General features: G+C 47.1%; 3 protein-coding genes across 15 annotated transcripts in view; all 3 read left to right on the forward strand.

Annotated features, from left to right (window-relative positions):
• The window catches only part of LOC139080834 (uncharacterized), a 97899-nt gene extending 90608 nt beyond the window's left edge, over positions 1-7291 (forward strand). For 3 of the 13 annotated variants that reach the window (XM_070603305.1, XM_070603304.1, XM_070603307.1), the window contains 4 exons: positions 602-653; positions 1564-1760; positions 4021-4120; positions 4561-7291. In XM_070603305.1, the coding sequence (XP_070459406.1) occupies positions 602-653; positions 1564-1760; positions 4021-4120; positions 4561-4605 (394 nt within the window). In that variant the 3' untranslated portion in view covers positions 4606-7291. The remainder of the gene's footprint in view (positions 1-601; positions 654-1563; positions 1761-4020; positions 4121-4560) is intronic. The other 10 variants (XM_070603309.1, XM_070603314.1, XM_070603312.1 and 7 more) reach the window with 6 other exon arrangements.
• Positions 7292-8945: 1654 nt separating this feature from the next.
• LOC139080741 (uncharacterized) lies at positions 8946-17268 on the forward strand. Its single transcript, XM_070602832.1, has 6 exons — positions 8946-9024; positions 9085-9280; positions 11347-11380; positions 15307-15625; positions 15811-16022; positions 16352-17268. The coding sequence occupies exons 1-6, from the start codon at positions 8946-8948 to the stop codon at positions 16985-16987; spliced, it is 1476 nt and encodes a 491-aa protein (XP_070458933.1). The 3' UTR covers positions 16988-17268.
• A 638-nt stretch (positions 17269-17906) lies between these two features.
• On the forward strand, positions 17907-27204 carry TBXT (T-box transcription factor T). Its single transcript, XM_070602705.1, has 8 exons — positions 17907-18112; positions 18588-18852; positions 19605-19739; positions 20544-20605; positions 20725-20786; positions 22431-22607; positions 23971-24100; positions 26225-27204. The coding sequence occupies exons 1-8, from the start codon at positions 17907-17909 to the stop codon at positions 26496-26498; spliced, it is 1311 nt and encodes a 436-aa protein (XP_070458806.1). The 3' UTR covers positions 26499-27204.
• Positions 27205-27376: the final 172 nt, after the last annotated feature.

Consider the following 27376-nt stretch of genomic DNA (forward strand, 5'->3'; position numbering starts at 1 on the left):
AGGTGAGGCGAGGGGAGGGGGCGGCACGGTGACAAATGTTGCATCTATTATTGGCATTGAGAGAGAGTGGCAGCTAGTGAGTGCCAACCCCGTCTAGGCACCATGCCGCCTTCCCCATGGACACGTATGTCACTCTGTCCTCACAGCCCTCTGAGGAATTAAGTGTTCCTGTCACGAGCTCCGAGGCTCATGAGGGCTCTTGTGTTCACAGCCAGCAAGGGGCCTGGCGGACTGAAATCCTTGCCAGGATCCTGGGGCATCCCTTTGGCCACAGGCACCCCTTCGGCCCCAAACTTTCTGGGTTAAGGCCCGTTTTATGCCAGATTTTATTTGTAATACTCTGTAGCAGCAAAAGGAAAATGTAGTTTCCTGGCCTGTTATAATGGGTGGATTTCATACGCTTCATACTAAAGCTGTACCATTCGCCCATTCCTGAACCCAGACCACTTGCCGTCTTCGCCTGTGATTTGGCATCTTTTCTTTCGAGATGAAAATGAGAAGTGCCGAGGGCTCTCTAACACAGGCCTGTGTGTTCAAGGAGCGTGGAGCCTGACAGCTTGCTTCTGTGTTTGCTTTTCTCTGTTTGGTGCTACCCGAGCAGCCTGCTGGAAGGAGACGGCCGCTTTGCAGATGTGGACAGAGCCAGGGGGCTGGTCAGTACTGTCTTGGTCTGGAAGCCGCACAGTGAGGGTCTATCCTCAGCTCTGGGGGGCGCGTGGGCAAGGGGCCGGCTGTGGGGGAGCTGACTGTGAAAGCACAGAACCTTTCCTGCTGCGTGTCAGCAGACTGTGCCCTGAAAGTCCTGGTGCATACAGGAAGGCTGCCTGTAAGAAGTGGCCGCCAGGTAGAATTAAGGAGGAAGATGCATTCTGTTCTTACCGAACTCCATTTCCATTCTGGATCTTGATGTCCTCTGATGTGGTGACCAGAGGACAGAGAGGTTAGTTTTGGTTTTGAAGAAATAAAAATTTAATCTTGAGTCTAACTTAAAAACAAAGTGAAACCAAAACAGCACCTGCCTTTCTGTGGGCTGATTTTCCTGCCTCTTCCTTCTGTGCCACAACACTGCCCAGCAAAGCCACCACCCAATGGGTGATCATAGACGAGATGAACACACAGAGGATTACAGGGGACTTACCAGTATTTCTTAGCAATAAGGTACTATCTGCTAAAATATCAAATACTGTCGAATGAAAAATTTAAAATATGAATAAATAGGGGCCAGCCCAGTGGCATAGTTACTAAGTTTGCATGCTCCGCTTTGGTGGCCCAGGGTTCACAAGTGTGGGTCCCAAATGTGGACCTGCACACTGTTCATCAAGCCATGCTGTGGTCACATCCCACAGACAAAATAGAGGAAGATGGGCACAGATGTTAGCTCAGGGCCAGTCTTCCTCAGCAAAAAAATAAAAATAAAAATAAATAAATAAATAAACACACATTTTAATGATCATTGCTAGCCCAAATTTACCAAATTCTGTTTTAAAAATTATTTCTGACAGTATTCTGAAAGTAATGAAAACAATAACCACAAAAAATGAAGGTGATGTTTGCTTCTGACAGCTGGATCGCTTGTTCCCAGGCGGACACAGGCAGCGCGGCGTGCAGCCCAGGGAGACGAGGAGGGAAGACTCGCGGCCAGCTGGTCGGCAGCCTGCAGCACCGCCCCCCCTCAGCTTCCTGAAATGTGACAGCCCAGCCAGTAAGAAAAAGGATTCCAATCAGAAAACAAGAAGACACCAAGCAGCCCCATGTGGCATGTGAGTAGCCTAGAAAAATGCCAGAAATGAAAAATGTTGCAAAGAAACCAAACTGCAGTTTTTGAGAAGAATTTGACAATGGAAAGGTAAAAGGAATTGAGAACTAGGAAACCTGAAGGCCAGATTGAGTGTGGCAGGCTCCTATGTTAGATCTACGCCCAAATACCACTTTCTCCGGGAAGCCTTCCAGGATGCCCTGGGGGAGGGTGGGTACCACACTGTGCTCCCATCGCCCTCATCCTTCCTAGTGCAGCATTTTCCTCCACTCATCACCATGGATCCACGGGTCGATGGATTGTCATTGGCTTGTCTGTCTACTCTCTCCTGCTGCCCTCCCCTCGTTGGAAACCCAGCCAGGGGGCAAGGGCTGTCTTGCTCACCGCAGCGCCTCCTGCTTCTAGGATGGCAACTGGCTCACAGCAGGAGCTCAATTAATTTTTCCTGAATGAATGAATAAATGAGCTCCTTCTGGTTTGGATTTCCATCTGTAAAGTCTACATCATGCTCACTTCTCCCTTCTCACTCCGAGGCAGAATGGTGCCATAGACGTTGCAGGACACACCCGATTCAGCTCCTTCCTGCCCCTTTCTACCTACATGGCTTGGTCAGTGGATACAAGAATACCTACTCTAGGGTTGTTGTGAGGACTAAATTCAGTCGTGTAGATACAGTGCTTTCCATAACGCCTGGCACATGGCACGAGCTCTTTGAATGTTGAGTTCCTTGTCTGAGATGAGTTACGTCCATTCAGACAGCAGTTACGATGAATGTCTAGTATATGATGAAGCACGTCTTCTGTGCCAGGCCCCTTGCATCCATTCCCAGTAACCTCGTATAAAGGGGAAAGGCACCAGGGTTCCAGGGCTGCCAGCTGAGGCAGCGTGGCTGAGGCTGCCTCCAACTAGGGAGAAACCCAGTTGCAGCCTGGCCTCCGATTACGCTCAGCTGCATTGTGGGACAGCTGTTTTTAGCATTAGTCCAATTTGATGGCGAGGTAGAGACTCGAAGACAAGACACTGGGATTCCGTCTCTTATTACTTTGGTGTCTTGTCAATATCCATTGTTTTTTTCAGAGTCCTTTCCAGCTAGTGTGAAATGAACAGAGTTAATATCTTAATTAATGCACCTTGGACTTTAAAGCGTAGCCATCATGCTCTCTTGCCCTAAAGATGCGGTGTAGCACAGAGACAGGCGATTTTTAGAGAGCCTGAGAAAGTGGTGCACACTCATTGCTGATGAGGGCTGGGGAGGAGTCAGAAGTCTCTCTCCACTCCAGGCAAACCCCGCTTTCTGCCCTCCGAGAAGGTTACAGATGCTGTTCTTCTGGACACCCATGTGTAGACCCGTAACCGAAGACAGGACAGGATCATCTGACACCAGTTGTCATCTGGTCTGTTTCCTGGGTAGCCCTCAAATTTGATTGATTTATAGATGTTTTGTAGATATTAACTTCAGGCCAACACATAGAGCAGATGAACATTCCTGAGTCATTAATATTTTGTATTTTCATGTAAGTTGCACTGGGGATGGGTTTTTTTTTCCTGCACACACACACACGCACACATACACATGTGCACACACACACCCTTGTTAATAGTGGTTTGTTTTCATTTCTCTGCTAACTGGTTTTGGTGAGGATTAGTTGTTCTTGCTAGAAGCAGATGCTGTTTTATTTAGGCAATAGTGTCTGTGCCTCTCAAAACATCTTCCAAAGCAGGATGGTTGAGTATAAAATGCTAACCCAAAATGTATATGCTGTATTCCCAAACTTTTGAAGAACATTTCCACAATTTCCCCACTGGTCAAAATTGCCACTTTGAGATATAATAGCCTTGTGGATTCACATGATCAGGACAAGAGGTAGGAATATGGGTAAGTGTGGACGCATGTGCCATGAAAACATTACAAGTAAAACAGACTTCAGAGAGCCACTGAATGGGGGAAATCTGGCAAATTTATAGTAGATCGAGGTGCTTAATGTAAGGTACGTAAGCTGAGGGGGACGTAAACCCTTTAAAATATGTTGTATATGAGTACGTACATGTGATTTTCTTTGAGAAAGGATTCATGTTTTTTTTAATTAGATTTTTAAGGAAATCTGTGATCCAAAGAAGGTTAGTGTCATGAAGTTCAATGAAATGGAAAAAAACCTTACATTTGCAGAAAAAATTGCATTGGTATTAACACCATTTTAAGAGTTTATCTATAGAAAAGTAATTTAAACACAATCTTTAAGAGAAGTTTCTCTCTCTTCCTTTAGGGTTAACCTTCCAGAACACAAGAGGGGTGAGGCTGCTTCTCCTGGGATGACCACAGCACCCCTGACCCTGGAACAAGCCATTCAGACACACCGAGTTGTGGTTGGCTCCGTCTTTTCTCTGTCTGAGGGTCAGAGGGTGTGGTTCCCCAGGAGATCAAAGAACAAATTAGAGTGAGGGTGAAAGCAGAGATGCTGGAGGACAGGAGGTTGTGGTCAGAGCAGGATACGGAGCTTAAGATTTCTGAGTCAGAGCATCTCTGGGCGATGCCCAAAAGCAAGAAGGAAACTGCCTCTTCAGTGGCGTCGGGGTGAAGGTCACTGGGATTTTGGTGCTGGAGGGTTAGATGGATCAGCAGCCCAAAGAGAGGGGGGCTCCCAGGATAATGGCAGGAATAGGGGAGATGAATTGCTTCCTAATTCCTTGGTGAATTAGAGCAAATGGCCAAGAATTAGAGTTATAAGGGGTGGTGGGTGGCTCATCCCCAAGGCATGTTCCCTTCAGAGCTTTTATATATTCTTTTTCTCTTTTCTTCATTCTAGGAGGCTAAGACAGCAAGGCGATATTGGACTAACTACGTGGATTAAAAATGAGACTGTAGCATCCTACCTAGATGAAGAGGATGAAGAAATGTTGGAATTCCCAGAGAAGCAATTAAATGGCAGATTTCTTTTTCTTTAATTCAGAGTTATGGTATGCAATGAGAGTACCATCAAGTAACTAACAAACTCATTATAAATGTGACATTTTCCATGTGGAAACCCAGAACCATGGATGAGAACAAACAGAAATAAGAGTCAGTGGAATCAGAGTCACAGAGAATTGAGATAATGCAAATTATCAGATGCAGAAAATATAAGGATGATTGCTATCTTATCAATATTGATAAGAATGTAAGTATGATTGATATGCTTAAAGAAACTGTAAAAAGAAATTTCAGATGATGAGTAAGGACTAGGAAACCATGAAAATGAATCAAAGATGTTTGGAAAAGAAAGAAATGAAGCTTTTAGAGCAGAAACATGTAACAAATAAAAATAAATATTCAACGAGTGGGTTAAAGAGTAGGTTAGGCATAACTGAGCATAGAATTAGGGAACTATGTAGACCAAAAGAAATTATCCAAAATACAGCACAAAAAACAAAGTGATGGGACATATAACAGTGAGGTTAAGGGACACAGAGGCTAAAGTGAGAAAGTCCAACATACGTTTAGTCACAGTTCCACTAGGAATAATCCAGAGAGTGGGGAAGAAGCAATATTTGAAGAAAAAATTTTAAAATGCCAGAATTGATGAAAGACATCAATCCTCAGATTTAAGGATCCCAAGGAATCACAAGAGAAATAAATAAAAAGGGCAGCATGTCAAGTGAGCTTCTTTAAAGAAGCCAGAGAGAAAAGACAAAACACTTACAAAGGAATAAAGTTGGAAATACAGATGACATCTCCATAGCAACCATGGACGAATTCCTAGGAAATTATCTGAGTAAGAAGAAACGGAAAATCCAAAGGGTCCTACAATTATTAAGTAAATTGAATCCATTATTTTTTTTTTAAAGATTCCCACCTGAGTTAACATCTGTTGCCAATCTTCTTTTTACCCCCAAAGCCCCCCAGTACATAGTTGTATATTCTGGTTGTAGGTCCCTTGGGTTTTGCTATGTGGGATGCTGCCTCAGCATGGCTTGATGAGCAGTGTGTAGGATGTGGACCGGTGAAACCCTGGGCCGCTGAAGCAGAGCATGCAAACTTAACCACTCAGCCACAGGGCCGGCCCCGAATCCATGATTTAAAAACCTTCCCACAAAGAAAATAAGAAAACTCTAGGTCCATGTGGTTTCACTGGTGAATTCTATATGGATACTTAAGGAAGAAAGGGGGCCATTGTTCATTTGTGAACTCTCTCAGAAATGGAAGAAGAGGGCACGTACCCCAGCTCTTTTTGTGAAACCAGCATAATCTAGAGGGAAAAATACAAGCTAATCTCACTCAAGAACGTAGATGCAAAATTCTTAAGCAAAATATTAACAAATTGAACCCAGTAATGTATTGTTCATTTCTGTAATTTCTGCTCATAATAAAAATAATAGCAAATTATGAATAAGAGGAAAATTCCTTAACCTGTTAGTATATTTTTTAAAAAATTATAAAAAAATAATGTACTTAATGGTGAAATATTGCAATGTTTCCTTTTGAAGTCGAGAACAACAGAAAGATGCCTGTGTTCCTCAATTTTATTCAAGTTGTACTGGAAGTTTGACAAGTGTAATAAGCAAGAAAAAGAAGAAAAAGCTGTAAAGTTTACAAATGATATAAAACTTTCTAAATAGAAAAATTCCACAGAAGACAGAAAAGCAGGAAAACAATTATCATAATTTTCTGGAAAATGATTAACTTCAAAAGGGAGGGAGGGGTTTGTGATTGGGAAGGGAACCTCTGGGGGGCTGGAAATGTGTCACTTCTTGACCTCAGAGGTGGTTACTAAGTGTTTGCTTTATAAGATTTTATAATGAGATAAAATTGTTTCCATAAAAATTATAAAAAATTAATAATTTTATAACATAATTTTTAAAAGATTCCATTTATGATAGCAATAGAAATTGAATATCTGGGACTGAATTTGAAAAAAGAGGTATAAGCCTTTTCTGAAAAAATTATAAAACATCACTGAGAGATGTTAAAAGAGAAGTAAATAAAAGAAGGAATCATGCTGATGGGTTGAAATAATATATATTGAAAAGGTGTCAGTTCTCCCCAATCTGACCTTTAGATTTAACGCAATTTCAATAATTTTTCATGGAACTTGACAAGCTAATTACTAACTGTATCTAGAAAAGCAAGTGACTGTAACAGGCAAGACATACAGAGGCTACTAAGGGGTGGGGGCTTGTCCTCCATGACATCAGGCCCTAATTTAAAGCTACGTAGCAATTAAAATGGTGCTTTCTTGTGCAAGGGAAGATAAAAAACATCAAGCAATTAGAATAGGGAGCCCCAAATTAGATACAGGATGGAAACTAGTTATGGCAGATTTATTGCTGATCTTTGGGGAAACAATAGATGATTAAACTAATGGTGCTTGGACAAGTAGTTTTCCACATTGAGATTGGATCTCTAAGTCATCTGATGGGTGGATGTCAATTCTACGCAGATGAACGTCCTACAGGTAAAAAGGCAGAACTATACAATTTTAAGAATATGGGAGACCATCTTGGGGGAAGGAACGGTTTTCCTAAACAAAGGCACAAAAAGTGTAAAAAGAAAAGGAAAAATGCGATAAAGTTGACCATATTAAAACTGAGAATTTCTTGTCAATCAAAACTACAATGCGCTATCACTGCACACCTGTCAGAAAGGCTACTATTAAAAAGGCAAGAAATAACAAGTGTTGGCGAGGGTGTGCAGAAAAGGGGACCCTCGTTTATTGCTGGTGGGAATGCAAACTGGTGCAGCCGCTATGGAAAACAGGATGGAGATTTCTCAAAAAATTAAAAATGGAAATACTATATGATCCAGCTATTCCACTTCAGGGTATTTATCCAAAGAACATGAAAACATGAATTCGTAAAGGTATTTGCCTTCCATGCTCATCACAGCATTATTCACAATACCCAAGAGTTGGAAATGACCCAAGTGCCCATCAACAGATGAAAAGATAAAGAAGATGTGGTATATGTAGATACAATGAAATACTACTCCACCATAAAAAAAGACAAAATCATGCTATTAGCAACAACATGGATGGACTTTGAGAGTATCATGCTAAGCAAAATAATTCAGATAGAGAAAAATACTGTACGATTTCATGTCTATGTGGAAGACAAACACACAGATAAGGAGACTAGATTGGTGGTTATCAGAGGGAAAATGGGTGGGGGGAAGGCAAAAGGGGTAAAAGGACACAAACGTATGGTGATGGATAAAAACTAGACTATTGGTGGTGAGCACAATGCAGTCTATACAGAAACTAATATATAATAATGTACACCTGAAATTTACACAATGTTATAAACCAATGTGACCTCAATAAAACAATAAAAAGTAAAAAAAAAAGAACCTGAGAATTTCTGTCCACAAAAGGATATCGTCAGGGATGTGACAAGACTCGTCACAAAGGGGGAGAATGTTTTGCTATTTATAAAATGGACAAATGGTTAGCACTGGCATTTTAAAAGAACTCCTGTCATTGAATTTTAAAAAAAAGATGTAATGAGATACTCAGAATCCTTAGTAATCAAGAAAATGCTATTTAAAACCATGGCTTTTTTTAATACCCATCAGATTGGAAAAATTATAAAATTTGACGATATCAAGTGTTGGCCAGGATGCAAAGTGTGAGAAATTTACTCACGGCAGGTGCATATAAATTTGGTGCAACTTCTCTGCAAAACAATTTAGCACATTCTAAAAATGCTGAGGGTGGACGTTACCCAGAAATTCCCTTTCTAGGCTTCTGACCCATCTATGGGAGCTCTTGCATATGGGTCTCAAAAGATATGTATAAGAATTTTCTCCCAGACTTATGAGACAAACAGGCAAATTTGAATACAGAATAGGTTTTTGATAACATCAAGGAATTCTTAATTTTTTAGGTGTGACAGTGGTACTATGGTTAGGTTTAACCAAAAGAAATCTTATCTTTTAGGGATACACGCGCAATCTCTCTTTTGTGGAGGAAAGGATCTGATGTCTAGGATTCACTTCAAAGTGACCTGGGGGTGGAGATGACTGCAGTGAGGGGGCAGATGGAACAAGACTGCCCGTGAGTGTCTCTTGTTGATGCTGGGTCACAAGTCCATGAGTGTTTGTGATACAGTTACTCTCTGAGCATCTTCTGAGCCCATTCGCTCAGCCTCAGCCCTGGTCTGCATCACCACACTCTTATGGGGAGGTGATGCGGCAAAGAAAGCCAGCTATGTGGGCGCCATGGACCTGGACTCATGCAGTGAGGGCCTTTGGTCCAGCTGTGTGGACCTGCTCCATTTCCTTTCCTTTGCCTCTCCCGGTGCGTTTCTAATGGATTCACTGAACCTTGTGATTTGAGCGTCTTCATTTGGTCCATGAGCCCTTCTGCTTAGTGACCTCTGCCACAGCTTTCCTGATAGTGAATTTGAAGGCTACCTTTGCATCAAAGTCAATTCCCCAAATGCTGCCATGAGAGCCCACCTCTCCGTAAGCCTCTGGGGCTGGGGGCGGGAGGAAGAGGAATGGCTCGTTTTGGCTGCTGTGTTGAGAACCGACTGCAAGGGCAAGAAGTTCACGTATGAACAAATGGATAGGGAAGCTAAAGTCGTATGAGGAATTTTCCAGATTGGGTGTTGTTTTTTTAAAGATTTTATTATTTCCTTTTTCTCCCCAACACCCCCCGGTACATAGTTGTATATTCTTCGTTGTGGATTCTTCTAGTTGTGGCATGTGGGACGCTGCCTCAGCGTGGTTTGATGAGCAGTGCCATGTCCGCGCCCAGGATTCGAACCAACGAAACACTGGGCCGCCTGCAGCGGAGCGCGCGAACCCAACCACTCGGCCACGGGGCCAGCCCCCGGGTGTTGTTTTTTAACCCAAGGATGATGGCAAATAGCTGAGGGGTCAATCACTCAATATACTTGTTATAATTTTTTTCTAATGGAAGATGCTTCCAAGAGCACATTTTTAATAATGATATTGCTTTACATGTTCTTGTACTGAAGATCTCAATCTAATGCTAGTCTGTTAATTGGAGTGTTTATTTTCAAAACACTCAAAAGACAAGTTGTGGTCCCACGCTGGGCCCTGAGTCTCTCGATTCTAGGAGGACTTTTCCTGCCTCAGTGTGCACCTGGAAGGGGCACTGATTCATAACCGCATCTTATTAACCTTTGCGTGGAACCAACATATCTGTGTTACAAAGTTTGAAAGAAGCTGAGGCGAAAGATGTCAAATGGTTTTCTCAGTTTAAGGCCATAATTTACCTAATCTTTAATCCTATACTCTGGCCAACTAGCCAACCGATGGTTCTCATCATTTCCTGTTGTAAAAAATAACAGAATTCCCGTCCTTTAAAGTTTTAATTAGGTTTTAAAATTTTAACTTGGGGCCGGCCTGGTGGCATAGTGGTTAAGTTCACATGTGCTCTGATTTAGTGGCCTGGGGTTTGCCGGTTCAGATCCCGGGTGTGGACCTAACACTCCTCGTCAAGCCATGCTGTGGCCGCATCGCACATAAAGTAGAGGAAGATGGGCACAGATGTTAGCTCAGCAATAATCTTCCTCAAGCAAAAAGAGGAAGATTGGCGACAGATGTTAGCTCAGGGCCAATCTTCGTCACACACACACACACACAAATTTAACGCAATTGATTTTTCTCCAAACATGAGAAATACATGAGAATTTATTCCCTTCATCCAAACCCCAGCCGACAACACCGTACAACGTTCCTGCAAAATGCCCAGGTTTTTCTTCCAGTGCCTTTAATCTCATTAACCCCTCTAACGCTCAAAGCAGCTACAATGGTAGTATGGTCTTTTTTAAAGCCACCTCTGAGGTTAATGAGGATGTTTGAAAGTTATACAACAAGTTGGTAATATCGTGAGTTAGTGAAAGAGCAAAGAGCACACTTTGAGCCTTCCAACTCCTCTTTTGGAATTATTGTAGTCCATGAGCATAACTTGGAACCCTAGTTCCACACCAACTGTGTGACCCTGGGGAAAGTGCTTTCCCTCTCTGATCTACATTTTATTTTATTATGAAAATCTTTGAAGGAGGAGGAGAATAATATTGACTTTCATGGGGCTCTTTGGAAACTTGAATAGGATAATGTATTTAGGCTTAAGCACCCCTTGCCTTTTGTTCTTCTGTCTAGTTACCAGCATCTCCCACTGGATTGCAAGTTAAAGGATTAAGAGATTTTCCTTCTCCAGCTCCTGTTATATTGCCATCCTTTATATCACTAAACCTTTTTTCAGATTTCAAAAGTATTTCTGCCAACCAGTTCCCCCTCCCCAAACACACACACACACACACACACACACACACACACACACGCATGTGCCAGATTCATTTTATATAGTTATGCGAAGGTGGTGGGTGGGAGGGAGAAAATAAGTTTGTTTCTGCAGGCCATATATTGAACCTAGTCTAGTGGAAACAGGACCAGTTTAAAACAGGACAAATCAGAAACCCAGTTGCTTCTCCGTTTTTTACTCGCCCTGGAGCCTTGGTTGCCAGAATATAAAAGGGGGGCTGTCACCACCTTGCAGGGCTGCTGATGTCGAGATGATAAGTAGGCTCCGTTCCTTGCATATAATAGGCCTCTGTGAATGCTAATTCCTCTGTCTCCTGTGTTCCAGGACAGGGTGTACCCGGGAAGCCCTGAATGAGGCTGTAGGAGGTGCTAATCCTAATTTCCAAATGGGTTCTCCTCCCCAGCGGCTTCTTTTCAGCTGGAAAAGTCCCCATGGCTGAAAAGTCCCCATGGCGGGAACCACTGACTGGGATCTTTTCTCAGGGACATGCGAAGCCCTCCCTTTGTCTCATTTTTACTATCAGTCTGGTACTTGATATGTAGGAAGACATATCTTAGCTCCTCCCTCATGTCTTTCCAACCAGAGGCATAGGAGCCCAGCCCCCAGCTGCAGCAGGCCCTTCTGTCTGTCGCTCTCCAGCTCTTCCTCTCACCCGAGTGCTCCCAGCACGTCCTGCTGCAGGGTTTTACTCAAGAGGGGCTCTGCCTTGTCTCCCCTCCTTTCCCTGCCCCCAGATTAGCCCCCTCCCTAATATTCTTACAGTCTTACAGCCTCATCACTCTTTTCTTCCCCTTTGTTCAATCCTATCTTGGTCTATAGTATTTACAGGAATTTCTACAGGAAGCCTCTGAAGGGGCCCACCAGCTTGTAGGATATATCGCAGACCTTTTCTAGAGTTCTTCCCATCCGGTCCCTGAAGATGCTGACATCCCGCCATTTCCAGGTCTGCCCAGAGCAGCACTCCTATGCCTACCTGCCTGAGCTCTGCCCTCCTTTGTCATCTTCCCGTATCGCACGCTTAGCACATCTGTCTCACCGTAAAATTTCCTGCCAGGCTTGCCTTCTTGTCTTAGCATCCCACTTGTTCTTATGAAACAGGTGGTTGTGCCTTTTGAGTCTCAACCTTCATTTAAAGTTGACTGTTGTCGTCCTCATCTTTGCTCCAGAATCAGGCACATAAAGACCCCGATGCACTAGTCTTCCTCAGCTTGTCCCTGCATGTCCTCACATTCTGCATCCAGTCCAGCCATACTCACATCGTTTGGTTTTTCATAGAAAGAGCTGCCTCCCTTCCACTCCTGGACTGAACCTTTGCCCTCTCCCCAGGGCCCCACATCCCCAAGCTGTCTCTGCTTCCTCTGGGAAAATGTCAGGACCCAGAATCTTGGAGCTCTGAGCCTGCAGCCCCAATGCCATCACAGCAACATCACAACCTGTGGCAACTTTGGACGTGATGTTGAGCTTTCCTGCTAAATAGTGATTATGGCAATTAGAGCCGGTCCAGCATGAGTAGATACATACATACGTACACCTGCATTTATTTCCAACATTCTTTTCTACAAGAGAATTGATCTGGGACTTCAGATTTCATTTAATGCCAAAATAGGGTTTTCCAAACTAAGGAATAGAGAAAGGAGAAAGGAAAGTTCCAGCAGTATTACATATAATCATTACATGATGGAGTAGAGTCCCCAGTCATGATTTCTTGAGTAATTTTTCGCCTAAAGCAATGTCCCTATTCCCTTCACCTTTGTTGTTTCCGTGGAAGAGTTCATTTCTGTTCATTTGTTAGGTCTCATTTTATACACAACTTCCATAGAAAATCCGTCCTTTATTGTCTTCAAGGCAATTGACTATTTGAATCAATGAGTGCATGACTAAGGAAAGAAAGATTGCTCTAGCTTCTGTGGTTTTTGCATTTAGTAAATGTTAAGGGTTAATGTCAGTCTGGTGTTGTCGTTATAATGCCCCATGGCATGGGTCCAGGGGGATTTGGAGAACAGCGGCTCCTGCTCCTCCTTAAAGACAAATGCTAGCGGCACTTCAATTTTGCCAACTCGGTCATCAATAGGGACTGTTGAGTCTCCACCGGGAGCTAAGGGGTGGGTTCATGATGATTAATACGGACCCTACATGTCCATCTACTGTCTCACAGTGTAGCTGTGACAAGGGCGTTCACCACAGTCGGGTCCATGGAGAGTGAGCCACTGGCGGGGACCAGGCTGGGGAGATCGCCCCTATTTAAGAGGAGAAAGTGGAAAAAGAAAAGAGCATGGGGCCAAGGGATAAAGGATAAGGGGGATGCTTCATAAGACTCAGAGGAAATGCAGCCTCGGGAAATAATAAGCAAGAGGAACCAGAAGATAAATTCACAAAACTGGCCTTCTCAGTAAGACAGAAAACCATGACCTTTAAGGAACAGAAACAGAGCCTTGTGGAGCAAGAGGCTGAGATAGAAGGCATCGGGAGAAGATGACCCGGGATGTGGAGGAAATAAGGATTGCCAGAAAACCGAAGCTTCAACAGAGAAATAAAATCTGCATGGGACGCCGTAAAAACCAAAAGTGACACTGAGGCGAATTGACAGAGTGGTGTGGAAAAAACCTTAAAAAGCCACTTAATAGGGGCAGAAGGTCGGAGAGGTGAAACAAGGGGAGAAGGCAGGAGAAACTGAGAACAGGCTAGGAGAACGGGCAAGAGAAAAAACAGAACAGCCGAACCTGCTACCACAGTGCGAGTCACTATGGAAGAGACGGTTGAGGGCAGCCTGCGTTCCAGCAAAATCAGGAAAAACAGATCCCACTGGAACACAACATGAAGAAGCCTGTGAACTACAAGGACTGAAAAATTAAATATGCAGACAGAAAGCACTCAAGCTACCGACCACGTAAGGGACCCTAATCCACTGCCCACAGCTTTCTCTCCTCTGCAGCCTGGGGATCCAAGGGGGCTGGAACAGCTGCACTGGCGTCTTAAGGAGAAATGTTACAGCCCGAAACATGCAGCCTCCACAGGCTTGTTTGTTTGTTTTGAATGTGAGAATGCCTGTCACGAGACTGTACCCTGTCCTGTATGACAAAACTTGAAGGCTCAGAGGGTATAGTGAGGATGGATTTGGTCTAGAAATGACTCAGCTGATAGTCATCCAACCCCACGCGTGCAAAGGCCACACTCTCCCCTGCAGTTCAGGGGGGAGGAGATCAAGCAGCTCAGTTCGTAGCTCTCCTCCTGAGGCCACGGTGCTGGCCCGGCCCCGTGCAGAGCTGGGCCCCTGCATTCAGAACCAGACTTCAGAAACATGGCTTTGTTCTTTCCCATAAACCAGAGATGCCCCAAACAACCCAATGGCCCTTAAAAATTTTCCAATGCTAAGGAGTCTAAAGAATTATATTATGCAATTTTAAAAACCGTGACAAAATTCACTGGGTTTCTTTCGATGGGCAAGACGAATAAGCCAACTGTGAGACAGAAATGATTTGCTGTGAAGCACCCCTTATATGTTGTCTTAAATTTAGGACTTGCGAATGCTTTTGGCAAGTCTGCTTAACCAGGATGAGAGGATGAACTCGCAGAAGAACAAGAAGAAAGAAGATGAGAAACTCCCCGAAAATGCGAACAGCGAATAGAGCTTAAGGTTTTTATTTTCACATATATACACATAACACATATTGTGTCTATAGAGATATATGTAATATATTCTACAATAAGCACGAATTTTATAATCAGAAAAGAAGTTTACTTTTTCTTCCAGAAAGTAGAAACTGGAGTGCCTGGTAAGGGTCCCACAATGCTGTCCCCTCCAGCTGGCCTTGATCAAGCCTGTTATGGTATCGTTGATCCCTGCTCCTAAAAGACAAATGGCTTTGCTCCTTGAGGAGTGTTGGGCCTGGAGAAAACTGCTTCTCTGGAAATTGAGGAGTGTGTGTGTGATTTCTCTTAAAGTGTTTCCTAAGTTATTCTGGGGGGGGGGGGGGACACTAGTTGTACCCCGAGGCTCAGCCATCGTGCCTTCTTCTTATATTCCCTGAATGGCTGGGCTTCCCAAGCAGACATGGACCTTGGGAGATAACCAGCTGGAAGTGCCGCGGCCCCTCCTCCCCGCAAGGGAGCACGCTGTTATTAACTGGACATTCTTTACAGCTGGGCTGGAGGAAGTTTTTGGCTGTAAACTGTCATGCACTGCAACCTTCATTGAAAAGGCCGAGAGAATGGAGATGCTTGTCCTGAGAACCAAGTAACAAAGATCCAGAAAATCAGGCCCAGAATTGAGAGGAAAAATAACAGGTCGTGAAAGACGAGAGATGCTCCCCAGCTACGGCACCGTCGGTAACCTCCAGCCTCCAACGCCCCCCACTCCTGCGGTCAGACCTCTGGATCTCGCTCTTGAACGCTTGGGACGTTCGCCGTTGGAGGGTGGAAACGTCATTGCGCGTGTTTGAAATTTCACATTTTTTTTTCTTTCCGGGGGTTTTAGTCGTGTTTGGCTGGCCTGCTCCTGTTTGTGGAGCTGAATTGAAATCAGAACCACAGTCCTGGAGCCAGCTGGTATACACGCCAGTATCCCCCAGCTCTTCTGGACTTTGGGAAAATCGACCCCCAAGTGGTGAGCGCCAAGAGAGCTCCCGCCTTAGGGATGGAGGAGCGTCAGCCCAGATCCTCCGCTGCCTGGGACCCACCCTTCTTCCTCCACCTCACCCCACCTTGCCCCTTGCCCCTTTATTCTGAGCTCGGAGACTGGAGCCCTCTTAGGCCCCAGAGGAGACGCTATAGACATTTTTATTCTCTCAGGAAACAGACACACACATCCACACACAAGCACCCAAATCCCGTGGCCTGAAGAGCCGGGTAGAAGGCGACTCTGGAGGGTCCGGGTGCCAGGAGCAAATGAAGTCCTTTTGGTACCTCTTTCCGGAAGGAACTTCCTCTCCTTGGATGAGCTCCTTGGGCATTCCGTGCACCTTAGACAACAAAAGAAACTGACAACCGGGGACAGACTCGAGGTGCGCCGGGACCCCGACTCTTCGGTCTCCGTTTGGAGAGGGGCGGACAGGCAGCCCGGGAAGCAAGCTCATCCCACCCCGGGGGGCGGCAGGCACCCTCTCCCGAGCAGGCCCCAGGAAGGCAGAGGCGGGGCGGTCCTCCGCGTCCCAGCCCAGGTCCCTCGGGCGGTTTCCCTCCTAATTCCCGACCCCGCCGAGCCCGGCCGGGCGCCGGGCAGGGAGGGGTCAGCGCGGGGCGCAGAGTTCACGCTGTGCCCGGAGAACCCTCTTGCCAGGGCACAGGGCTGTTCTCAATGGGGTGCCCCACCCGACGCGCTGGCTTTTCCCAGAGGCCGCGGAGATGGGGTACGTGGGAAGAAGACCAGGAAACCGAGGCTGGAACCACGCGCTTTGGGAGAGCGGCGCGCGAGGGGTCCGGAGGCGCACAGCCAGCGCTCAGACACGGAGCTCCTGCTTCCTTCCTCCCTCCCTCCCGGGCTCCCATTTTAGGAGGAATGCTATTGTTTAAAGAGACCTTATTGAACTATTTCCTGCTCATTGTCACCTTTCCTTCGCTCTCCTCGCCGAGCTGCTCACAGAAAGGTAATAAACCGGCCGAATCCCACACCGCCGGCAACGGTGGCCGGGCCGGGCCCAGCCCCACGGGGAAGCGCACCCCGACCCTCGCTCGCCGAAGAACACCCAGGGCAGCCCCCTCGCACTCCCACCCTCCGCAGAAACAAAGACCAGACTACAGAGGCCAAGCAAACTCCCAGATCACAGTCAGTGCACGCGCAGCCCTCGTCCACAAAGTCCTGTTCTTGTATGGGAAGCGAGAAAACTTCCAAATAGGGGTCGTTTGGTTGACTTCCGTCTGTGTCGCTCAAAGGCAGACTGCGAGCGCGCGGGGCTTCCCTTCCAGGCTTGCGAAGGCCACAGGGAACGGGGCTCGCCGGGGTGGGCTCATCCACGGTCTTGGCTGTTAGTGGAGCCCCCTGAAGCGCCGCGGGACGTGGACCGTATCGGGAGGGGACCCTGCTCGGTGGAGCGCTGCGCCTTCGGAGGAGTGAGACCAACACGACCCGGGAGAGGCAGACAGCGCGCGCCCTTCAGCCTGGTTGTGCGCGCTGGTCGCTGGCGGGGGACGGTGGACAGCGGGCCCGGGCGCAGGTGAGCGCCGCGGTGCCCCTCCAGGTTGGCACACCTGCGGATTCGCGGATGCGCTTGGAGAGCGAAGAGGGCTTCGCAAGGGGGTGGTGGGGAGCGTCGCGGGCGGCCCGGCAACCCCTGGGGGACGTGCGGGCTGGGGCGAGCTCGGGCGCCGGCCCCTCCATCCCCGCCCCGCCCCCGACCTCCTCCCGGCCCTCGGGCCCGCCCAGCCGCTTTGAAGGAGGTGCAAACATTTGGGGGAGGGCGGAGGTGTAGGGGCTGGGCCGGGGCCCAGGATTTACATGAAACAGGCGCGGGAGCCCATTGTTGGCCCCCCGGCCTCCCCCGCCCGCAGGGCCGGGTCTGATATGGCCGCGCGCCACCAATGGGCAGCTGCCCTGGCACTTCAAAGGGCGCGCGGCCCAATCCGCCGAGCCCCCCTCCGCGGCCGCCGCGGCTCTATTTATGGGGAGGGGACCGATTTTCTCTCCGCAGAGACCTACTCTAGTCGCGCCTGGAGGGAGTTCAAGTGGAATAACCCTCCCCCCACCCCTCTCCCCCGCCCCCTCCCCCCCCAGATCTCCGTCCTCGCCCTCCTCCCGGGTCTGTGCTGGGACCCGGGCGCCGTCGCGGGTCTTGGCCCGAGCAGCCCCTTTTCTTGGAAAAGCGGCCGCCGACGGCGGTGACGGTGGCTCTCGGGTAGCGAGTCGGGGCTCCCGGGGGCGGTGGGGAGGGGCCGGGCGGGCGGGCGGGAGGATGAGCTCCCCTGGCACGGAGGGCGCAGGGAAAAGCCTGCAGTACCGAGTGGACCACCTGCTGAGCGCCGTGGAGAGCGAGCTGCAGGCGGGCAGCGAGAAGGGCGACCCCACGGAGCGCGAGCTGCGCGTGGGCCTGGAGGAGAGCGAGCTGTGGCTGCGCTTCAAGCAGCTCACCAACGAGATGATCGTCACCAAGAACGGCAGGTAGGTGCGCGACCCGAGCCCCGGCGTGCGCCACGCGCTCCGGCGGGCCGGGGCCCGGAAAGTTCCTTACTGTCGAACACTTTGTCCTCGTGGAGGTCTTTTTGCTCATTTCTGCTCGGGGTCGGAACAGACCCTTGTGGCCCCTGACCCTAACTCTTCTGGGGTTTTCTTCGCGGAGGGTTGGGGAGGAGGCGCTCCTTGGAGGACTCTCCCAGACCCGCTCCCGCGCTTGACCGCCAGGCGTGGCCCGGGTGCTAAAACCCTTGCCCCGGGCCTCTCTGGCCCTGCCTCCGGAGCTGGGGATAGTGTGGAGGAAGGCTGGGGACCTAGGGGGGCTCTGGGAAGAGGGGAGCTTGGGAGTTCCCGATGGGGCTCCTCTTTGGTGCAAAATGACAGACGCCTCTGTCCCAAACTTTCTGCCTTGGGTCTAACGGGTCCTGTCCGGAGTCCTCCTGCTGCGCTCCTTCCTTTCCAGGAGGATGTTCCCTGTCCTGAAGGTGAACGTGTCTGGCCTGGACCCCAACGCCATGTACTCCTTCCTGCTGGACTTCGTGGCGGCCGACAACCACCGCTGGAAGTACGTGAACGGGGAGTGGGTGCCGGGGGGCAAGCCCGAGCCGCAGGCGCCCAGCTGTGTCTACATCCACCCGGACTCCCCCAACTTCGGGGCGCACTGGATGAAGGCGCCGGTGTCCTTCAGCAAAGTCAAGCTCACCAACAAACTCAACGGAGGGGGCCAGGTAGGTGTGATGGAGGCCACGGAGGGCGGGGACGGCGCGAACCGGGACGCGTTCCGCGTGGCGGATGTTGGAAGGGACGCTGCTTGCACGGAAGGCGACGTCTGCCCTGAAGAGACAGCCACAGCCTTCCTCCAATAGGTCCCCAGTGTCGTTTATGGTAAACTGATAATGGAGAGCCGGGAGAGGGCGCAAAGCCTCAACCTTTGAAGACTCAGGCACGTCTCAAACTTTGGGGCACCTCCGCGTTCTAGCCCTGAACTTTTCTAGGGGTAGAGAAAATATCAGCCTTGATGATAAAACAGTCACTTTAAATCTATACAAGTGTCACAATATTTACTGCGTGAAGTCTGAACAAACTTGTACATTTGTTCTTTTCTAAAGAACATTCTTTCTTTGGGGATTGTTACTGGGAGACCCCGTGTGCCAGGAAGCTGCAACCCAGCTGAGGCATTTAAAGATGTCTGTAGCCCTGGTGGCAGCCTCAGACTAGAACTTCGAAGGATTTCATGATGGGCATTCCCTGTCTTTAATGGGTTGCATCCCACATCCCTTTTCCCATACTCCTTGTGGGAAGCAGCACCTTGAAGGGAAACCCACCAGCTTGGATGGTAAGGACACCCTCTTGTGAGCTGCAGGATATTCTGCATCTTGGATGTATTTTTCTTCTCAACAGCAGGACAAATGGACGTTTTGTGGTCTTCACGGTGGTAGGATGGTGATGGTCACGGCTCTCGTGTTTCTGTCTCCCTCAGATCATGTTGAACTCCTTACATAAGTATGAGCCTCGAATCCACATAGTGAGAGTTGGGGGTCCTCAGCGCATGATCACCAGCCATTGCTTCCCGGAGACCCAGTTCATCGCTGTGACGGCTTATCAGAATGAGGAGGTGAGAGGGACGCAGGGAGAGGGAGCATCCTTGCAGGTCATGTGTGGTTAGTGTACTTTAGACCCATATTTAATGCCTTTTCAAATAACTTACCATAACTATAAGATGGGGATGGAGGGAGAAGAGTTTAAAGTCAGTCCTCATTCAGGCATGTTTTTCCCCTGTAATTCTCTGTGACGGTGTCTAAAACTAGAAGCGTCAACTAAATGCTCAAACTGAAAAGATGAAGGAAACATGTAGGTGAAGAACGAGGAGAATCTCTTGAGAACAAGACTTGAGTGAGAGAGGGGCATCTCCTTAATTTCCCGAAAAGGTGGGGGGCAACCCTCCAGACCTGTGCAGTGTGAACAATCAACTAGATTCAGAATACGGTTTAGGTGCCTGTAAATCTACAACTGGATCCAACCGCAAAGTCCCGACATTTTGTGATGAGCTGGTTAAGCTGTCAGTGTTGACCGTCAACTAGAAGTAGCCAACTACTGTTTCCTGAGCGGATCTAGTTTATGTTTTGGGTCGTGTTTGTTTGATTGATGCACACAGAATATTATCAGCGGTACGTTAAATTTATTGTGAATCCCACTCAGAAAATCTGGCACTTGAAAACTTCTCATAAATAAGCTATTCTTTATGAAATATTACCATTACTCAGCCATTTTCAGCCTGGAAAGAAGTCTGATTATATTCGAATATTTAAAGGGGGTACTGGTGTTCCCCAGTTTCTTGGTGCCAAATGAAATCCTCTGGTTAATGAGCACCATGCTAGTAAATTCCATTTCTTCTTCTTCTTTTTTTTTTTTTTTCCAGATCACAGCTCTTAAAATTAAATACAATCCATTTGCAAAAGCTTTCCTTGATGCAAAGGAAAGGTGAGAGAACTCTAACTATACCCTTTGGGCAAAGAAATACGCGGAAAGATGAAATAGTGCTGCAAGTACTATTTCCTGGGTGTTCTCCTTTCTGACAATTTGCTATACTTTTTTGACAGAAGTGATCACAAAGATATGATGGAAGAACCTGGAGACAGCCAGCAATCTGGGTACTCCCAATGTACGGTTTGTTGTGCTCTGCCCCAATGTACCTTTTTTTGGGACTAGACTGCTGAGAGCTAGAAGCTGGAGATGGAGCAGAGAGCGAGTTTCTGGGTGTGGTTGGGGAGCAGATTCTCCCTTCTGCAGTGCAAGGCACATGGCCCCATGATGCTGAAGCTGTGTTACTACTGGTCTTCAACTTCTGCTCTAACTAGGGGGTGTGGATTCTCACCCAGCTATGAGACTCTTGACAGAGAAGTCTAGGGGGGCATTAACCTGGGTTCTTTGCTTTAGCTCAGACGCAGCTCCACCCATGGCTGGGATGGATTGCTGATACCTTGGTGGGTGACTGCTGTGTTGGGCAAGAGGAGAACGCAGCTCATTATATCCATTTTGAGATGATTCCTATTTTTGCTAATGACTGAAAGCTGAAGGGCCATCTTTGGAGAGATGCTTATGAACAAATGTGGTTTTCCTCTTAGCCCACTTTGGTTCTGAGCATGTCCCGTCAACTCATGCTGGTTTTGGTGGAAACAGTGGCTCATAAGATGGGGAAAGTCTGCTTTAGGTCCAGCTTCCTCTAGGATTTTCATGAACCAGAGCCAAGCGATGCAGTTCTAGACGGTGGCGTCTACCAGGAGAAACTCCTTTGTCCAGCCCTCCACACATTTAACGTCTGAAATGATTGACATTGTTAAGAGAGATGGTGTTTGCTAGTCACTTCAAGAGGCTGGATGAACCAGCATGGCACACTCCTCAATCAGTTGTGTTCTCTCCCATATTTTTTGAGTCATCCTTCTAGGCTCATGTAACAGTCTGCTAAAGTGGCTCATGGACAGCCACAGAAGAGGTGACCATGAATAGTCACTCTGGGAAGTGATGGGGCCCAGGCTTGGGGGCAGATCTGGACCCTTCCCTCATTTAAATGTTGTCTGAAGAATTGTTTGTAGTTTGGAAATTGGAGCCAGAGTAGAAATTGGAGACCCCTAGATTTGCTTTTCTGAATTAAAAAATACTAATAGCCCAAAAAATAACGATAATAAAGAAGAATTTGAAATTTTAGAGGAGGGCAGGACAGTGTTGGAACGATTTTCTGATTGATGCGTACTGCAGGAAGAATGTGAGCCGAAAACAGAAAAAAGGCAGAAAGTGGGTGCCCATAAGGCAAGGACAACAGGTCCCCAGTAGGACTGTGTGGGCGGTGGGAGCCAGGTGAAGGGGAAGATAGAGGGACAGAAGCTGCATGGCTAGCCCTGTGTGTCTGTTTTTACCGTTTGGTCATGCTCAGCATTTAGGAGCTGAAAGCTGACCTGCCTCGGGGAATGGAAAATCCCATTTCCATTGAGTGGCGAGGTGGTGTGGATTCTGGAGGCTGGGTTCCCATGAATGACAGCGGTTGAGGAAGCAGCTGGGGTTGGTGAGGCTGGGGTCCCCCAGGTTTTCTCAGGTGCCCTGAGAAACCTTGGTACCTGTGGCCTCTAGTAAGAAGCTGATGCCACAAAGCCTTAGGACTTGGATGGGGTACTCACGGTTAGGCAGTAGGAATCCTTGCCTCATCAGGGACCCCCAAGGAAAAGACCCACAGTTCCTTCCTCTCCGCTTGCCGGTCTTGTCAATCACGAGGTCATGCAAATGCCAGTTACTCAGCATTCTTTTCTCACAGCAGGGGGGTGGCTTATTCCTGGAACCAGCACCCTGTGTCCACCGGCCACCCCCCACCCTCAGTTTGGAGGCCCCCTCTCACTTCCCGCCTCGCACGGCTGTGAAAGGTACCCTGCCCTGAGGAACCACCGTCCGTCCCCCTACCCCAGCCCTTACGCGCATCGCAACAACTCTCCAAGTAAGTCGTAAGTGCAGACCAGGGGTTTGGGGTGGCCAGAAGCACACTCTGGAAAGGCCTTCTGCAGGGGTTCCAAGGGCAGAATAGGAGAACCTCTTCCAGAACCCACACTCAAACCCAGTTCTTTAGAGGCTCAAGAGGAACCTTCATTTCATGTCCAGCCACTGCTGGCTTGACCACCTGGAGGCCCAGACCAGGGGCTTTCGGTGCTGAATGAACGTCAGCGATTGCTCGAGCTTCTTTCCTCCAGGACTGTGGGCCCATCTCTAGGGGTGGGACCCAGGTGTGGATATTTTACGAACCTCTGTAAAGGGATGATGCTGGGTCAGCCAGGCACAAAAATGACCAACTTGACTAGATTCAAGTATGATTCTCCAAGGGATCCACCAAGCGTGATTCTCCAGGTGTGGTGCCCAGACCTGCTGCTTCAGAAGCTCCAGGGTTGGGGCGGCAGCCTGTTTGAGCAAGCCCTCGGGTCATCCTGATGCCGTGTTATGAACACTGGGCTACACCCTCAAGATCCCTTTAACTCCTTCTCTCTAACACCAGGTATGCCCAGACTTAGTTTTGTCTGGCTCCAAAAGGAGGGAAAAAAGCTAATGAACACCATAAAACAATTAAGCCATTAAAGCTGACTTGAAATGAAAGGAGCTTGCTTGGTAAGGAAATAGTTGTTGGCACTTCTTCAGCCAGAGGCTAGACTCAGAGGTTAGAAGATCACATTTTAAATTTTGCCTGGAGTAATGGTTTCTAAAGCCTCTTCAATTCTTAAGAAATAATCCTTTGGGAAAAGGCAGGTTAAAGTTACATTTTTATTTACTTTTTTGGTGAGGAAGATTGGCCCTGAGCGAGCATCTTTGGCCCATCTTCCTCTTTTTTGTGTGTGAGGAAGATTGTTGCTGAGCTAACATCTGTGCCAATCTTCCTTTATTTTTTATATATGGGACATCACCACAGCATGGCTTGATAAGCTGTGTATTAGTCAGAGCCTGTGAACCCCAGGCTGCTGAAGCAGAGCACCTGAACTTAACCACTATGCTACCAGGCCACCTCCTTAGTTTTATTTTTAAAGATAATTCATCCCCGTCAGGTGATTGTAGGGCTCTGTTTCCACATGGTGGCTATTGGTCTAATGATAAAGAAAGAGCCTGGATTTGCTGGAATATATTTTCAAATGTATACATTTGGTAATAAATATTAGCCTTTGATGACCAATTAAGCAGGCTAGTGGATTATTTTCTGTATTCAATACTGCACACACGTTTTGTTTTCCATGTTGGGTAGCTCCAGTTGTTGGTAGCATTTCGCATTTTGTCACTCTTGGAAGACCCCGTTAATAATGACACTTTCTTATATCCCGTAGCCTATTCCGACAATTCCTCTGCATGTTTATCCATGCTCCAATCCCATGACAATTGGCCCAGCCTTGGAATGCCTGCTCATACCAGCATGCTCCCCATGAGTCCTAACACGGGTCCAGCTGCTGGCTCTAGGTAAAGTATGTCCGGGGAATGATGGAAGCCATCCTGGGAGCTCCGGGTATCTGACTTCATGCCATTTTCATTCATTGGCCTTTATTCTGCCCTTTACCTGCAGATGGTCGAGTTTTTAGTTATAATTCTACCTTTAGCCGGGTGTGTCTGGCGATTCCAGGTTACATGACTGCTGTGAGTTCCTGCTCGTCTGTTCTGTGGGAGGACCGGTGGCGCCCTCATGGTGGTGGCAGTAACAAAAGGAAACAGGGCCCCCATCCTGACTATGTTATCTACTAGGTCATATAATGGACAAGTCTCTTAAATTCTCTGAACCTCGTTTTCTTCAAGAAAAAGATACTCCTCAGCCTGTCTTTACAGGCTTGTAGGGGCCAGTTGGTGAATTTCAAAGATATGTTTTAAGAATGTTTTTCATTTCCAAAACATTTTTTGACAGGAGCTATTAGAGTAATAAGTTTGTTGGCTTTTCTGTGGCTATAGGCCTTCTGTGGCCTTAACATATTTGCCGATAACTAGTAAAGAATGATGACTATTTTATTCTTAACTTGAAAATTGTGTAGTGGGAGACTGGCTTCAGAAATCAAGCTTGTCAGTAAATGTATCACATTTCTTCATAGGATTATTATAATAAGAAACTAAAATAACAAAGCTAGTAGTCAATGCTCATTTTCCAATGAGGAAATGGGCTCAAAGACATTAAATGATTTCACAGGCGTTGGCTCAGAGCAGAGCGAGTCTCTAGACAAGTTATCTTGACTTCAAAAGCAAGGCAGTTTATTGCATATAGAATATCAAAATATGCCTAAGATCTTAATTCTTTTTGTCTAGGAGCCAGTTCCTTTATAGTAAGAATCTAATTGTCTGCTCTTAAAAATAAAGCAAATAGGGGCTGGCCCCGTGGCCGAGTGGTTAAGTTCGCGCGCTCCGCTGCAGGCGGCCCAGTGTTTCGTCAGTTCGAATCCTGGGCGCGGACATGGCACTGCTCATCAGACCACGCTGAGGCAGCGTCCCACATGCCACAACTAGAAGAACCCACAACGAAGAATACACACAACTATGTACCGGGGGGCTTTGGGGAGAAAAAGGAAAAAATAAAATCTTTAAAAAATAAATAAATAAATAAAGCAAATAATGCAGAAACCAGCAAACTTTTCAAGGGTTCCAAGTTCAGTTAGAAACCTGCATATAAATAGGATGACTTGCAGATTACAAGCTGGGAACGGGGCCCTGACCTGAGGATTTCAGTACCCCTCCAACTGGGCATCTCAGAGCCTCATTTCTTTTCCTCGTAAAATGGGGATAGTAACCTCGTTTAACTCAGACTTGTTTGCAAGTTCAAATGCAACTGAAATACAGGGCATAACTTGGTAAACAAAATAGCACGATGTAGTGTAACGTCTCATTCATTTATAGGATTCTTCTATGAGAAAAAGAAATTTTCTCAAAATGATTTTAACACGGTTTAGCATTGTTCAAATCTATGTTCTTAGACTGGAGGATTTAATAGCTGTTTCCAACTCCTTCTTTCATCGAATGGGAAACAGCCTCAAAAGTAGTCGCGGGCCAGTGTCACGTTACTCGACTAGTTAAGGGCAGAATTGGGATTTGCTTCCGGGTCTAATTCCCAGCGCCACTAACATTTGTCTTGACAAGGTGCAGGAATGGTGCCTATGTGGGAGTTACTATAAAGAATGTCTTTCACAGCTTATTGTTTTAGGAGGGTGTTGCCTCCATCATAAGAATCACCACGGTGGAGGAGCAGCTGGCACAGATGCTTAAGCCCATCCTCTGAAATGTTTGATTCAGTGTATTCTGTATTTTGGATTCTGAACAAGGGTGCAAAACTGGAGCCCAGTCTTTTGTAGCAGGAGATACGTGTATGTAAATAACCTTTTTAATCAGCTTCCCAGTCATTTTGTTTCTTAATAGATATGACAATAACTTCTATGCAGCCCAGAGTATGGTTTAATAACACAGAGGAAAGGAGCTGTTTGTAGGAAAGACGCCCTGTAACCCAGCTACGAGGAATGGGAGTATTTGGCGTTTGTTTTCCCCGCCTGCAGATGGTCTGGAGCTTCCCCCAGGTCTCTGACTTGTCCGTGCTTTTCCGTTTTTCCATTTCAGTCAGTACCCCAGCCTGTGGTCTGTGAGCAACGGCACCATCACGCCAGGTGCCCAGACGGCGGCGATGTCCAACGGGCTGGGAGCCCAGTTCTTTCGAGGTTCCCCCACACACGCTGCACCCCTCGCCCACCCGGTCTCGGCTCCTTCCTCCTCGGGATCCCCACTGTATGAAGGGACCGCCACGGCCACAGACATTCCTGACAGCCAGTACGATGCCTCGGCCCAAGCTCGCCTCATAGCCTCATGGACACCTGTGTCGCCGCCTTCCATGTGAATCAAGGTCTGTGTCTTAGAAGACACAAGGACTTCTAGGTTGTGGCAACAAGTGTTGATTTGATTGATCTCCTAGGTACTAAGTGGCAATTTCATGGGTCAAGGAAAGGAAATAGGCCTTATTAACCTCACTTTAAAATAAGAGGAGGAATACGTGTCCTGTTATTCATCAGAGTCCCACCAGCACCACCCTTTGCCCATCGTCTGCCGTGGCTGTGCCGTCCTGAGTCATTTATGTGTTGTGGATGAATTCAACTATGGCAGCAAGGCAGTGGGCCTAATTCACCACGATTGACAATATAAATTATTTGCTAGGGTCCAGAAACTTTTTGTTTGTTTCTCATAGAGCGCATAGATGACTTTCGCACCTCAGAATTTGTAAACTCCCCTGGTCTTACTTTAGCGAGATAAAGAGCACACTCTGAATCCTCTTCCTTGTTGCTTTTGAGTCATTTTCAGGTCCCTTGGTGGCAGGTGTCATAGTTGGAGCTGAGCTGTGAAGGACGGGCTGGTATCAGAGTGGAGGACAGCAGATTTTAGTTGAAATGGGGTTGCCTGCTCTGCCCACTAGAATGTGTTTATTCTGAGCACAGGTAGCTAATCTTTTGTATTGTTAAAGCTACAACTGTTTGTATTTTTCTTTTGACAAAGTAGCCAAAGACAATCAGCAGAAAGCATTTTCTGCAAAATAAAGGCAATATGCAAAATTTGGTCGGTCCAGTTATTGATCAGACAACTCCTCTTTTTGGGTGAGATTTTGCTGTTTGTTTTAACTGGTGGGAAAGACTTTTTTCCCCAAGAAACATTTCAATCTGTTATGGACTTTAATATTTTTTATCTAATCAGTTGCAGAACTGGAAGTGAAATTTGCATATATTT

The sequence above is a fragment of the Equus przewalskii genome, chromosome 32, assembly GCF_037783145.1.
Source record: "Equus przewalskii isolate Varuska chromosome 32, EquPr2, whole genome shotgun sequence".
Taxonomy (NCBI): domain Eukaryota; kingdom Metazoa; phylum Chordata; class Mammalia; order Perissodactyla; family Equidae; genus Equus; species Equus przewalskii.

Coding starts and splice junctions, on each gene's coding strand:
- LOC139080741 (XM_070602832.1), top strand. CDS start 8,946: ATGGACCTGGACTCATGCAGTGAGGGCCTTTGGTCCAGCTGTGTGGAC. Junction 9,025..9,084: donor CCTTTCCTTTGCCTCTCCCG/GTGCGTTTCTAA, acceptor TTGGTCCATGAG/CCCTTCTGCTTAGTGACCTC. Junction 15,626..15,810: donor GGAAAATCGACCCCCAAGTG/GTGAGCGCCAAG, acceptor TTATTCTCTCAG/GAAACAGACACACACATCCA.
- TBXT (XM_070602705.1), top strand. CDS start 17,907: ATGAGCTCCCCTGGCACGGAGGGCGCAGGGAAAAGCCTGCAGTACCGA. Junction 20,787..22,430: donor GCAATCTGGGTACTCCCAAT/GTACGGTTTGTT, acceptor CTTTTCTCACAG/CAGGGGGGTGGCTTATTCCT. Junction 22,608..23,970: donor GCATCGCAACAACTCTCCAA/GTAAGTCGTAAG, acceptor TATATCCCGTAG/CCTATTCCGACAATTCCTCT.